Below are 14,786 nucleotides of genomic sequence, written 5' to 3'. Positions count from 1 at the left end.
AATATGTCACCGTGGCCTTAAACTATATGTCTTATTTGCACACTCTATTAAAGAGCATATTTAGTATGAAAATCAAGATACAACCATAGTGTTGGCTTTGAATTTTATTAACTCCACCTTAAAAACTGATGTTAAGCTCTCCTGGCTGGCTTTACAGTCTATACTTAACAAAAGGTTCAGAGAACTGGTTTTCCAATATCATTTTATGTGCAGATTTCTGTGTTCAGTAAATGGCTGTAAAATTAGCTCTTTACACTACATGACGAATTTTCAAAACCATCTATAGATTTTCCTTAGCAACCTATGTTGTGAGTGTTCTTGAGCTGTATCTACATAAGTGGTGACCTTTCTCATCATCTGGCACCGTGGACTCAGGGATACAGCAGGCACAGCTATCTTTTCTGGACTCAAGGTTAGTAAGCATTTGAGAAAGGAAATTCAATAACCTGCTTTCACTGCACAATTTCTTTGCCAGTGCTTACCTTTATTTTTGAGGATCATACTCCTAGCCAGCTTGCCTAGAGCTAGCTTGTATAAACACTGCAGAATGTCTACAAGTATCTTGGCCAAGGTTGGGAGCAGGGGGGTCCCATGAGACATGGCTTCTCCTTTTCTGAATCACAAATCTGCAGACATAGTGACTTTAGAGTGAGCACACACTGGTTTTTCAACCATAACCTAATTGCTGCATATTTCTGCATGTTGGAGCGAAATCAGGAAACACTCAGTACTAATGAATTTACATTTGGCAGTGGACAAGTGCTACAAATGTCCAGCTACTTATGGCTAATAATTTTAAAAATAAATCAAATGCTTTGAATTTAATTTTACTCTCTGACCTCATTTCTCCAGTATTACTGAAGGTGAGAGGGGGAGGGATAAGATATTAGACATAAATGGAATACCCATTTATAATGTACTCTTTAGGTACCATTAAAAAATTGTATATGTGTTGTGAGATTACCTGCTTAAAAAATAGCAATTGCTTTTCTGCCTTTATAGGGGCCACAGTTTAACTTTCCTAAATAATTGAAAATCATTTTTTTTCTGTGTGTCAGTTATTGTATCATGCTGAAATATAGCGCTAACTTGAGGGACTGTGTTGGTGAGATAGGGGTTTTGACCTTTAGAAAATGATACTAGACCACAGTGCCTTTCATGTTCTCAAGCTGCTGTTTACAGCTTTTCTCTTATTGTCAAATAGTATCATTTCTTGCTCTCAGATTACCTGTCTAAAGTCTCCTCACCCTCACCACTCATGACTATTTTATTGCTTAAAAAATCGAGTGGCCTAGAAAATTAGAACAGAAAAATGGTAGAACTGTAAAATAGGAATAAATGGGCTCTGAGTGGAAGCCTGCGTATCTTCCTACGGGTAAAGTTGAAAGGTTTTATAATAGAGTTTTGTGACATCGTTTAGTCTTCTAACAAAGATGCATCTGTTTGTTATTCTATCATCTTGGGCTTTGACTGTCTTCTTAGTTCTCTCCCACGCTCTTCAGTTGAGATGTTAGAACCTCAATCATCTCTAAAGTGGGTTTAGTAGTTTCTTTTTTTTTCTTTGAGACAGAGTCTTGCTCTGTCCTCCAGGCTGGAGTGCAGTGGTGTGACCTCGGCTCACTGCAAGCTCTGCCTCCCAGGTTCAGGCCATTCTCCTGCCTCAGCCTCCGAGTAGCTGAGACTACAGGTGCCGCCACCATGTCTGGCTAATTTTTTCTGTATTTTTAGTAGAGACGGGGTTTCACCGTGTTAGCCAGGATGGTCTGGATCTCCTGACCTCGTGATCCGCCTGCCTCAGCCTCCCAAAGTGCTGGGATTACAGGCGTGAGCCACCGCGCCCGGCCGGGTTTAGTAGTTTCTATGGTCACACTTTCACTTACATTGACTTAAGTCAGCTTTTTGGTTACAATTTAAAAGTTATTAAGTTATTTCAATTCATCTTTAAATAATAGCACTACAGGGAGTATCACTGTTTCAATTCTGAATCTGAGTATGCTCTTTTGAAACGAAATAAGATATAACTGAGCTTTGTCATTGTGCCACACTGCTTTTCTTTGGTTTTTGTTATTCTGAAATCACTTTATTCACGTTATAAGCTACTGATAAAATAGGATTATTTTTATCAAAACAAAAGGCTGCCTAACCAAACCAACATATTCAAAAGTGAAAAAGTCTAGATTGGAGGAAATAAATTAAATAGGTAAACTATAAGCATTTTCTGTTCAATGAATTTTGGTAACTGAATTTATTAAATATATATGAGAAATTTAGATACATTTTTATTAGTGCAAATGAATAAGATCTATTTCTATTAAAAGTATGTTCTTAATTGTTCTCTATCTTGATTCCTTTGGAACAGAAACAGAGATATAAAAATATGTAAATTTGTTGTAAAATCTTTAAAAAATCAGAGCATGGACTCCTTTAAATATAGAATTAATGTTAAAAAAAATGAAGACAATGCTGAAAGCATATTTACTGCATAGAAATTAAGATCACAAATTCCATAAACATGAAATAAATGAATCATTTCAAAATTAGGAACAAAATTCTCCCCAGCATTGTAATTAGCTGACCTAATACTTGCACAGGGAAAAAAATTTGGTCTCATTTTAGCCATAAGTATTTGCTGCCTTAGCAACTAAATCCATTCATTTAGTGATTCAAGGTTTAGCTCAACTTCTTGGAATGTGTAACGTGTGATTTTGAAATAAAATATTAATGTTATTTTATTTTCAGAAAACCTGAAAAGAAGTAAAACAGAAAAGCAATATTGTGAGTGGAGACTTAAGATTCCACCCAAGAGGACTTTATGAGACATTGACCTGATCAACACAGATAGGATGATAATAAGGTCACATTCACTTTAGGACTTTATGGGCATTTAATCCACAATGTAAACTGAGCTAAACATAAAATTACCATTGTATTATTGGTCTAAAGGAAAAGCTTCATACACTAATTCTTATTGTTGTTTCCAAGTCTTTAAATTATTGAGATAATTTTTCAGCTAAAAAAGAACATCTTTTTTTTTTGTATTGAGATATATTTTAAACCAAGCTGGACCCAGATTGCTTTTTCAAAATGAGACATACAAATATATAGTAATAGGCAGCTAAATCTTTACCTGTTCACCACTAATGGAGCAAGAATGAGTTAATGAACATATTTTGGCTCCATGGTATCAGAGAACTATGCAGCCTTTATGTCTGAAATAATTTGAATTTGTCAATTGTTCTGGTATTATGTAGCCACAATTCAAAACAGTCAACATACTAAAAAGTTATGGGACATTAAGTCATAAACTTTGTGGAAGTGGGAAAAAGACAGTTTTCATAGATTATTCAACTTTGAACCCTATATAATGAGATAATTTTATAGAAAATTATTATGATCAATAATTTGTCACATTCAATTTAACTACTGGTTTTAGAAACACAAATTTTAAGAGAACATAAAATAAATGAGAATATGTCCATTTCTGTAAGATAGGAAATTTCAGCTACATAATGTCTGAAGACTTTTTACAATGCCAATGCATCTATCCTCCTGTGTTTTTATTATTTTAAAGTACTAAAGAATGCTAGGAAATTTGCAACAGCTTGTTTCAAAGATTACTTAGGGGTCGGAATTTATTATTTCTAAAAATTGTAACTTCCTCAGTATTTTAATATCATTTACAGCACTAATCCTAGTCTTATAGAATTTAATAAAGTATGCTATGCTCCTGAACTGTATTGAAAGGATAAAGCCAAGAGTTTCTTTTGAAGTTCTTAAAGTGTTTTCCCATCATTGAGATTGCTTTTCTATTTCTGTTCTGCAGTTTTTACTCTGCTTTCAGGAGAATCTGCTATCAGGATAAAACCAAATTCTTCTAGTCAGTGCAAATCTAGAAAGCTTCCTCTTCTGGGTTTATGTTGCCATAAAGAGAATCCAGTAGAATTGTCACCTACACCTTAACTGCACCCCTATAATAGGCATGTAACAAATAATTCTGAGAGTCATATTAATAGCAGGGAAACCAAGATGTCTGCCAAAGTTCTCACAGGAAGCTAGTGGTAAAAGAAGAAATAAAAGCCAGACTTTCAGGGCACTAGCTAGGCATTCTGTGTGGTCTTCCACACTGCTTCTCCTTTGAACTTTTTCAATTCAAAAGCCAAAATACCATAGCTAAAATGCCACCAAGGACGTTGGCAGTACATACCCATATATGATCAATTTCCTTGGTCTTTCTTCTGACATTATCCAAACAACTATTGTCTTAGAGGGCAAGATGAATATTGTGAGGATATAATGAAGTCAAACTCCCAAGAATCCCAAATTTTGTTTCTCAGCCTGTGTTCTAAATGATACATACCATGGCCATCATCCAGGAATTCTGTGATGGTGGCTGAAGTGCATTTGGACCAGGGCTTAGACGCATCAATACTGGTAAGGATGGAGGACATTAAGCGCTTATCTTCTGTGGAACCAAAGGTCTCTTCACAGAATTTGGAATCGTCATGGGAGAGGCCAAGTAGATGTCCTAAGGGAGAGAATAGAGGAAGTGCAAATAATCCGTGATTGTGTATTTCTTTTTTTCCATGACTATTATACTAGGGCTTGATTTTTTTCCCTAATTGTAGATGAGTTCACTTTAATTGCTTTCTCACCCAGAGACGGGACCTCCGGGGAAATAACAGTTGCATGCAGTTAGTGTAGCAGTTGCTTTTGGTGAACATTTCGATGGAAACTGAAAAACTAAAGAGTAGATGTTCCCATAATTCATCTGGATCACATATGCTTAATGACATGTGGAAACAAAGCCTTATTTAGAATTAGAGTTTGCGAGACAATTGTGGGATTATGTCATAGCCCTCACCACATATCATTTGGATTGTCTAATTTTCTGCCTTCTCTGATCAAGCCCCATGAGATCAAAGTGCATTTGCTCCCATATACTGTTGAAACCTCTGTATTGAACTTCGTGCTGTGCAAGTTGAAAACACTTAATAGATGGTTTTTGAATGTCAGTGACTTATTTTCTTAGTCAAGTAAATAGGTGGCTAATAAAAGGGAGGACGAGGGGAGACAAAGAAAGATAAGTGAAATGAGGAAATTTCCTGTTTCATGCACAACTAAGCTTGCTTCATCCATTCATTTCTTTTGGTGATTTAGAGAGTTATGAGTTTACTGTTGTCACAAACATACAGCTTATTTTGAAAACATACCCATTTACATTTTAAAATGTCTAAAATACCAATAACATGGAGTTTGAGAGCTTGAAGAAAGGACACCTGGGTTTCCCCAGTGATTGCTGTGATTGTTCAAAACCACTCAGCCAGGTAATATTTGTGCTTAAGCCTCTCAAACATGTTCTCTGCAGTTCCAGTCAAGCTAGATATTATTTTACAGAGCCCATAATCACATTCTTATAATCCAAGTAAATTGCTTTTTATTACATAAGATCAATTTTCATGCAGTCTAAGGATAAAATGATATTCCCCAACAAATTTACAATGCTATTTAAAACATCTAGGACAGTAGTTTGAGCAATTACATACTCTAAAAAGTAGACAGCAAATCATCCTAGGGTAGTGTTTTTAACAAAGCTTTCTAGAATCATACACAAACCACTAAAACAAATGCAGGGAACACTGTAGCAAATTGGCGACTACATTCTCCTTGGGTTCTTGAATACCAAAAGCAGAAAACTTTGACCATTCTAGCAACAGAATCCAGTGTGCACCAATAAAACCCAACAGAGATGAAATCTTTCACTTTAGATTCCGACTGCTTTGGGCCAACTTGTTAAATCACCAACACCTCATAACAAAATGGTCCACTGAGCAACTGATTCCTGTTATGGATGAAAATAAGTGGCTAGGGCTTGGTGACCTTCCAAATCTCCACATTTTTATGTTATTTATTCAGATATTTACTTCAACAGTATTTACTAGGCTAACAAGTTTTCTCTGGGAAGTTCTCCCACCATCACTTAACATTTTGTTTGTTCAGTAGCATAAATGTGCATTATAGTCTATACATAAAGTATGTCCCAACTAACTTGCAAAGGAAATTAGCAGCGGCTCATCTAATTTTTGAGTGGTTTGTTGAGCTTTTCAAAAACTCACAGCTCACAGGAAAAAAAAAAAAAAAAAAAAAAAAAAAGAAAGAAAAGAAAAGAAAACCAGAATCTTTCATTCATATATTAGAAACGACTTAAAGTTACTTAGTACATGAAATACTTGTTGATAATGCACTCTACACTTCCTGAACTTTTCCGAGATAGAAGATTTATCAGTTAACACTGAGGGATATGGGTGGAAATTTCACACTTGAGTTTTTTCCTCTGGCATAAGAGAGAAGAAAAGTGTCCCCAAGTGACCTCTGCAACATAATATTTATTTGAATCCAGGTTTTATACTTAAAAACTGTGACTTATGCATTCTACTTCATATGATATTTATATTTATTTAATGGAGTAATTGTCTTTTCCTCCAAATCTATATAAATACATAGCACTTTCCATATGCCTTTTTATTATTGTATCAAGAGATTTTCACTTCATTTGGAGGGTAGATTTTAGAATTCTGATTTAAAATATAGGAAACATGGCAGACACGAAATTCACTTTGAGGGGCCTGAGAAAGTACCTGCATTTTGTCTTTCAAACTGAGAGGTGAAGCATATAATTTTAAAGAGTTCAATTATGTAAGCAAGTCAATTTAATTTTTAAATATTTTGGCATCATTTATGGATCTTTTGGAATGCTCGTTAATATAATATTATGACTTTTATGCTCCCCAAATTGACTCATTTTACACTGAAACTTAATTGCCACTGAAGATGCATAAAAGAAATTATACTGGAAAAGACTGCCATTCAAGCATGAACACATCTTCGTTTCACCTCAGCAAGGGGATGTGAATGCTGTAAGATCTCCAAAAGTCAGGCAGAAACAGACTGCTTAGAGTCAACAGAAAGAGATGGACTCTTTTGAGGGCGAATGGACATTCTGTCCTCCATGAAGAAAGCCTGTCAGCTGTCTGGGAGAGGCATGCTCTCTCAAGGGCAGTGAGAGTCCTGCGCAATGTGAAGAACACTTAAGCACCCAGAGTAACAGGCAGCCAGTTCCAGTGTAGCTGGAACCAGGGCATGGCGAAAGAACCATGTGACTTCCCTTCAGGAGCTGGACAGGATATGAAAGGGAAGATCAATGTGAGGGATGTTTGGATGCTCTTCAGGAAAGACGTGACACACATTCTAAAGGCTGCCAACAGCCAAAGGAGTGGTATTTTCTAATTCGAGCCCTCCAATCAATTATGCTAAGACATTTACTGTTAGTTGAAATCAGCCTTGAAAAAGCGAAAGTATACAAAAGTATAAGCAATTTTAAAGGAGTGCTCACGGTAAAGACAGCACGCTATGATACTGAAAGCTAACTTACTAGAGAAAATCCAGAATCCAGGGAATTTAAAATACAATGTCACAGCTGACAACTGGGCATTTCAAGTAGGGATTATGGAGAGGAATTGGAAAAGCTAATAGCTTTGAAGACATCTGCCTTTTCAGGAAGAGGTTGTTCATAAATCATTCACAGAGATGTTTAAAATGAATGGTGTGGTTTGGAGATTAAGCATTTCTTGGACAAGCAGACCCCAGGAGCATTAGCAGCAGATAGGATTAGATATCCCTGTCCCAGAGAGTAAAACAGCACACGAAGAATATAAAAGAGTGTGGAGAAAATGTGTACAATGCCAAAACTAATTTGTTGTTTACATCAAATTGTATTACATGGTGAGTTTTTAAAGCAATACAGAGCAACAGAGTTAGTTGCGGGTGAGGTTTTAGAGGAGGCAGGGGATGAAATCGAGAAATCCACATAGAATGGCAGTCCTTACCCTTGGAGAAGGGAAAGATTTCTTTTTGGAGAGTCAGAGTGCTGCAAGAGAAGGGTGGGGAGGACTCAAAGCCATTTTGACAAAGATTTGAGAAAGCTCCCTCAGTAAAATAGGACGTGAAACTCCTAGCGAGACAAAAGGCAGAGGTGGGTTCAGAGGTAACTATCTGCTGTCAGGATTTAAAGCAGAGGTAGTGAAGTCTTGCTTTAGGGAAGAGTTAGTATTTGTGTTTAGGACCATTTATAATCAGCAGACATGCAAAAGATCGAAAAGCAGCTTGCCTGAGCAATTTTGTTTACAATACTATCTTTCTCAGTTATCCTTAATTCTTGATGATGTAATTGGAAGCTTTTCACCTAAAACCCTGAGGCAATTAAGGACCAAACACACTTGTGTAATAGATGCCCTTATTAATGGCCTCTGTATTTATATGCTAAATAAGGTTTTAACTGGGTAGGGGAGACAGAAGCCAGAGTGAAATTCAGAGAATAATGCAACCGTCTAATCCACGAGTATTTTCCAAGTGGTGCATGCTTCAGAACTGTATTTTTTTTTTTTTTTTTGAGATGGAGTTTCTCTCTTGTTGTCCAGGCTGGAGTGCAATGGCAAGATCTCAGCTCACTGCAATCTCCACCTCCCGGGTTCGAGCGATTCTTCTGCCTCAGCCTTCTGAGTAAGTGGCGTAACAGGTGCACACCACCATTCCCAGTTAACTTTTTGCATTTTCAGTAGAGACGGGGTTTCACCATGTTGGCCGGGCTGGTTTCGAACTCCTGATCTCAGTTGATCCACCCGTCTTGGCCTCCCAAAGTGCTGGGATTACAGGTGTGAGCCACCGCACCCGGCCAGAGCTGTATTTTGCTGTTTGAAATAATTAGTAAAAGCTAAAGTGTAAATTGTGTTAGATGATGTTGACCTATTCTTAATAGATGTTCAATCATGTCTTAAATACAACAATCATGCTGAGTGTCTGTCAGCAAGTAACACCAGAAAGGAGTTTATTTGAATTAATCTAAGAAAATAAATATAATGATAAATTATGTCAGAATAAAGTCTATAGGGCTGAGAGTTTGAGTTACGTTGTTAGCTCAGATATAGCAAACAAATTGTCACCTGATAACTTTCCTGGTATGAAAATCCTCTTTTTGAATTGGCAAAGGGGTAACATTTTGTAAAATAAATGTCATCTTTGATATTCCCAGTACAGATTTAAAGAACACCTTGCTTTCTTGAATTCACAAGGGAATCTGGTGTTAGAAAATCTGTGATAATGTGTAGCCAGATGAAGACACATCATTTTAAAGGAAACTGTTGGTTCAGCTTCTTATTCAACCCAGGTATTACTGTACAACTAGAGCTGACTTATAACATTAACCTCAGGAAGGAAACTGTTTGTTTTTCTAAACTTTGGTCTGCAAATTAAACAGAATTTCAAGCTCTTGTCTCCTGATCCCAAACTGACCAATGGTCAAGGGGACACAGTACCACATCCTGAAAAAATGTCACAAGAAGCTCTGTAATGTGTTTATTTGGGAAAACACTGCTCAGATGAAGCATCTGTTTCTTAATGAGGTCATGTTTTTACTTTACCTAATTTTCCAGCTGGGATTATGGAGGTGCAAGGTCTTGCCAGGGGTTGAAAAGTGAGTCAACTGCTCACATGGGATCAGAAGCTAGAATTCTTGAAGAAGGGAACCATGAGCTCCAGTCATTGGATCATGCATGCTTATTCAAACACGAATCTTTACATAGATGTGATAAAACTCTTTGACTCCCATTTCAAAACATTAAACATGAACGGTAAATGTGGTATCAATTATGTAATTTGGAAGGAAGAAACTCTAAATTTTTCACCTTATAACTAGCTGTGACAATATCCTTTTGAATCCATTTCAGAATTATAGCCTTTAAAGTAAAAACTGTCTAAAAAAACATTCTGGAAGGGTATAAACATCTTGAGCTCTGAAGCCAGATGGATTGGGTTTGAATCTCACTTTAGCAGTATGTTAGCTGTTGACCTTAGATGGGTTTAGAAAGTACCCTGTGTGTTAACTTCATTCTCTCTCTTGGGTGACCCACTAATGGTACTTACCTCATGGCATTTGGTAAGAATTAAATGATATAAAACATGCAAAGTGATTAGAATACGTGCTTGACATATATCAAAGGACCAGTGGTTGTCAGCTAACTTTATTGTCCTCATTGATATGCTGGGATTGTTATAAACTTTTACTTATGAATATTCTAGTAATCAGTGGTGTGTGTGTGTGTGTGTGTGTGTGTGTGTATATATATATATATGTATATATATATATATATATATATATAGAGAGAGAGAGAGAGAGAGAGAGAGAGAGAGAGAGAGAGAGAGAGTCATGCTCTATTACCCAAGCTGGAGTGCAGTGGTGCTATCAAAGCCCCCTGCAGCCTCCATCTCCTGGGTTCAAATGATCCTTATACCTTCTGACTAGCTAGGACTACAGGTGCACGCCACCACCCTTGGCTATTTATTTATTTATTTTATTTTATTTTACTTTTTGTAGACACAGGGTCTCACTATGATGCCAGGGCTTGTCTCAAACTGTTGGCATTACAAGCATGAGCCACCACACCAGCCAAAAAGCTTTGATATTACTAGACACTCTTTATGTGGGAGGCAAGAGGAAATTTCCTAAACATAAAACACAACAAAACAAAAAGATCACTCAGCAAGTATGTGATAGGTTTACTTTTTATGCCACCTTCAATTTGCTGGTTTCTACACATGTGGCAGATAAGCTATCGGTTTCTCCCTAGAGAAACATGAATTGGGATTAAGTTTTTTAAAAACTGACAATAGACACAAAATATCTCAATATTGCTCAACATATAGCAAAAACTTATTCCCACATTTTATTTGGGGGCCAAGAAAGACATAGTGCGGCTTTGCTCCAAACTGCTTGTTGATTAAAGCAATGGGTTTGTGGGCAAATACCAGGTTTAATCCTAGTTTCCTTCTCACTTCACATCTTACAGCCAGCCTGGACATCTGATTCTGTGTATTTGGATTTGGTCTGTGGTGTTTCAAGAACCTCTGCAGCTTTTCAAAATATGGCCGTGTTTAATCTCATCATCTACAGAAGCAGAGTCGCACACACATATCAGCACAACCAGGGAACACCTTTGAACCACACCAAAACACAGGCGGCTTTGCTGTTGTGTCTCAACCACTTCCGAAGTCACAGTTGAATATTTGGTCTTAACTTTTTAAGTTGCCTGAGTTTAGCTTAGGAAGCACACTGGAGTCTTTCACAGTGGAGAGATTCACTCAGTGCATTTTATAATTAACTACTATAAAGCAAAGCTTCGGCATGTTTGCAAATTATGGATTTCATTAGTCTAAATAAAATCAGATTATTCCTCCTAGCATATTAGAAGTTGGCCCAACATCAATAAAATTATTGTTTTTAAGAACCATGTGTGCAGCAGGTGAAATCTTTATTATTACAAGTCAATAATAAAAGTTTGACAAGCTAAAATATAAACTCCAAATGTAAACTTACATTAACTTGAAAACTTTCTGCAGTTCACATTTGGACTGTAAAGTGGCTGCAAACACATTCCTGCCTCCACTCAAGGAACATGGATGGAGACTGTGTTTTTGATAGTTTGCAATTTAGCCAACATTTACATGCATATAACACAAGAAGGAAAGCACTTTATGACTGCCTATCCAGAGTCAATGTCAATCAATATCCATGTTCCAGAAGTCTGTATTGGCATCAGTTGATTAGTTACCTTCAAAATCTAGCAGCTTTTCTGAAAGAATTAGCAGAAAAAAAGAAGTGTTCTAGTTATCAAATGGTATATGAAAAGAGTAACTCTTCATAATTGTTCATTTTTAACCTGTGTCATTTTGACTTCAAGTAATCTAATACCATGGATAGAAATAGTGTCAGATAGAAACTTCAGCTCCACCTCTATTTACCTTATGTGTTCATTATCAAGATAAGTTTTTTTTTTAGGTGGGGGGCTCACTCTGTCACCCAGGCTGGAGTGCAGTGGTGTAATCATAGCTCATTTTATCCTCTATCTCCTGGGCTCAAGCAATCCTCCCACCTCAGCCTTCTGAGTAGCTGGGACTACAGGCATGCACCACCATACCCCGCTTTTTTTTTTTTTTTTTTTTTTTTTAATATAGACAGGATCTCCCTATGTTGCCCAGGCTGTTCATGAACTAAAAAGAAAATTTTGATTCAGTTTATTCATGCACAAAATAGATATGACTTTCTATTTTAAACCACTATGAAAAGAAAGAGGAAACAGTTGTGCACTTCCATGAAAACCTGTATATAGATTAATGAAAGTGTAATTCTCTCTCAAATATATCCTTTTACTGCTTATAGAAGAAACGAAGTAGAAGAATTATGGGAACTGCCTGGGAATCTTCTCCTTGCTTGTGTTTTGAGCACAGTAACACATTCACACTGTTTGCATAAAGGAAATTACACATTTTGGAATGAGGCTAGAGAAAATTTAAAACACTGGAAAACTGAGCATTCAAAATTTCATTTTCATCACCATACTTTAACCATATCCACAACTTCCGAATCTAGAAAGGCACAAATGTCTAGTAAAAAGGAAGGGGGATGGTGAAACCACATCTCTACTAAAAATACAAAAATTAGCCAGGTACGGTGGCGGGTGCCTGTAATCCCAGCTGCTTGGGAGGCTGATGCAGGAGAATCTCTTGAACCTGGAAGGTGGAGAGTGCAGTGAGCTGAGACTGCGCTGTTGCACTCCAGCCCGGGCAACAAGAGTGACACTCCATCTCATAAACAAAAACAAACAAATAGGAAGAGGGAAGACTGCAGGAATTGAGGAGAATTAAAATTGAGAGCATGGTTAGCTCAGACTGAGAGCTTCACACAGCAATCCAAAAAATACAGCAATGGGAAACAAAGCAGCAAGCTGCATTATCCAAGATCACACTGGCTGGAGGGGCAAGACTCTGTAATAATACACAGATGATCAGGAAATCTTTTGTCAGGCTATGTTTCCTAAATGTTGAAGGCTTATTTTTTTATAACACATGTTCATAATATTTAGGCAAAAAGTGAAATTAAAGAATAATAAGGAGATTAGAAAATAAACTGAATGAAAGCCAGATTCTTTTATGAAAGCAGAATTGAATCCATATTCCCCCACTTCCAGACCTTAAATAGCTCAGATTAGCCCATATGTAATACAAAAGGGAAGTTAAGTAGAGAGTGTTTGATTGGACAATGAATTACAGGGACTTCCAAAGAAATAAACAAAGATGATCCAACCAAAAATTTTAGTGGACGCAACAGCACAATCATATATCAAAGATTTAGGTTTGAGTTTTCATATAGAAGTCCACCTTTCTTCTACATTGTTTCCTTGTATAACTATGTCTAATATTCTTGTACTATTGAGAAAAATTCTTACTGTGTGTGTACACACACATGTATATATTTAGTTTTAATATAACGTTTGTTCTTATCAGCATCTGGCTTCCTGCCTCTCAGACTGCTGCATCAGCCCTGTAACCCAAGATTGGCTTAGGAATTCAGGCGAGCTGGGAAAGGTGACCCTGCACGGCTCTTCCTTCCACCCTAGTTAACTTGAGGTCAAAGCAGCCCTGAAGAAGCTGCATTTATTGCCACAGTGTTTGTCTTACAGGGAAATCTCCCAGATGCAGTCAATGTGTGAAAACCAATCACTAGATAGGAAAGAAACTGCCCTTCCTTTAAAGAATGTGGAATCTTTCCTTTTGAAGATCAGGATTTGGAGCCCATAATCCTGTGGATGGATGATGCCAACATTCAACTCTGCTGCTTATTCCCCATAATTTCTCCACTTGACCTGTGACGAATCAGCTTCTGCCTTTCCAGGGATTTAGAACCTTTCTTATGAGACTCCTCTCACTCTGAATGATGGTGATTAATTACTAGTGTACTTTAAAAGTCTCCTCTATTTAATTACATCCTCCTGAGTATTTGGACTAATTCCTCTTAGTTTCCGCTGCAGATCGGAATGTTGCCTTGAGCAAGTTTCATGTTTCTTTCTCCCGCTTACTCACTCAAGCACATACATACATATGTAATAAATATTGATTAAGGTTCTGTATTAGGCTCTGTTTTTATCAGTAAGGATTAATAGGCATAAATGAGAGACATAATCTCTGCCCTGGAGCCTAAATGGGATGTGTTATAAAGACGCTTTCAGGCTGACCAGTTCTTCTAGTGCAGCTGAGAAGAGAGCCATGCCTCCTCATTAGCCCACCTTATAGGGAAGAAATGGAGACTCAAAGTATCTAAATCACTTGTCTGAGATAAAACAGAGAACCCAGAGACAGAGCTGGGACTCCACTCAGATCTTTGACTACTGAAGCCAAAGATGCTTAATCAATAAAACACTGAATTATTCTCAGGGATGCTATTGGATAGTTATTTACATTTAGGTTTTATGTTTGTGTTTTTCTGCTTAGGAGGTAAGAAATGTGTCAGGAACATTAACACCATACTTAAGAATTGACATTTAACTACAGAATCTGTTTTACCGGGCCAATATTGTGAATCATGCAATTACAAAGTACCTTGGATTCGAAGCTATTTAACTCCCCAAAGAAAACATATCAGTTAGAAATGGATGCTTTGTGAAAATACTCTCTGCCTATTAGGAATGTAAGAAAGTAGTTTTAATTCCCATTTGAAAGTTATAATTTTAACCTTAAACATCAAAATCTGTTTAAATCAAAATCTTTTTTGCTATAGATGGCAAAAGGTACAATAGTTATCAAACCATGCTTTGCTCCCAGAAAGCTGATGCTGAGTTGATACACACATTTAAAAAGCAAATGAACTATTTAGCTAGAAAGCAAAACATAAGTATATGTGA

The 14,786-nt window shown here is 36.9% G+C and overlaps 1 protein-coding gene across 5 annotated transcripts in view; it reads right to left on the bottom strand.

Annotated features, from left to right (window-relative positions):
- The window catches only part of ADAMTS5 (ADAM metallopeptidase with thrombospondin type 1 motif 5), a 99,368-nt gene that overhangs the window by 71,018 nt on the left and 13,564 nt on the right, over positions 1 to 14,786 (bottom strand). For all 5 annotated transcript variants that reach the window (XM_073009996.1, XM_073009997.1, XM_073009998.1 and 2 more), the window contains exon 3: positions 4,358 to 4,525. In XM_073009996.1, coding sequence (XP_072866097.1) covers positions 4,358 to 4,525 — 168 coding nt within the window. The remainder of the gene's footprint in view (positions 1 to 4,357; positions 4,526 to 14,786) is intronic.

This window comes from Chlorocebus sabaeus, chromosome 2, assembly GCF_047675955.1.
Source record: "Chlorocebus sabaeus isolate Y175 chromosome 2, mChlSab1.0.hap1, whole genome shotgun sequence".
In the NCBI taxonomy this organism is placed as follows: Eukaryota; Metazoa; Chordata; class Mammalia; order Primates; family Cercopithecidae; genus Chlorocebus; species Chlorocebus sabaeus.
This window is presented reverse-complemented; position numbering and strand designations above follow the sequence as displayed.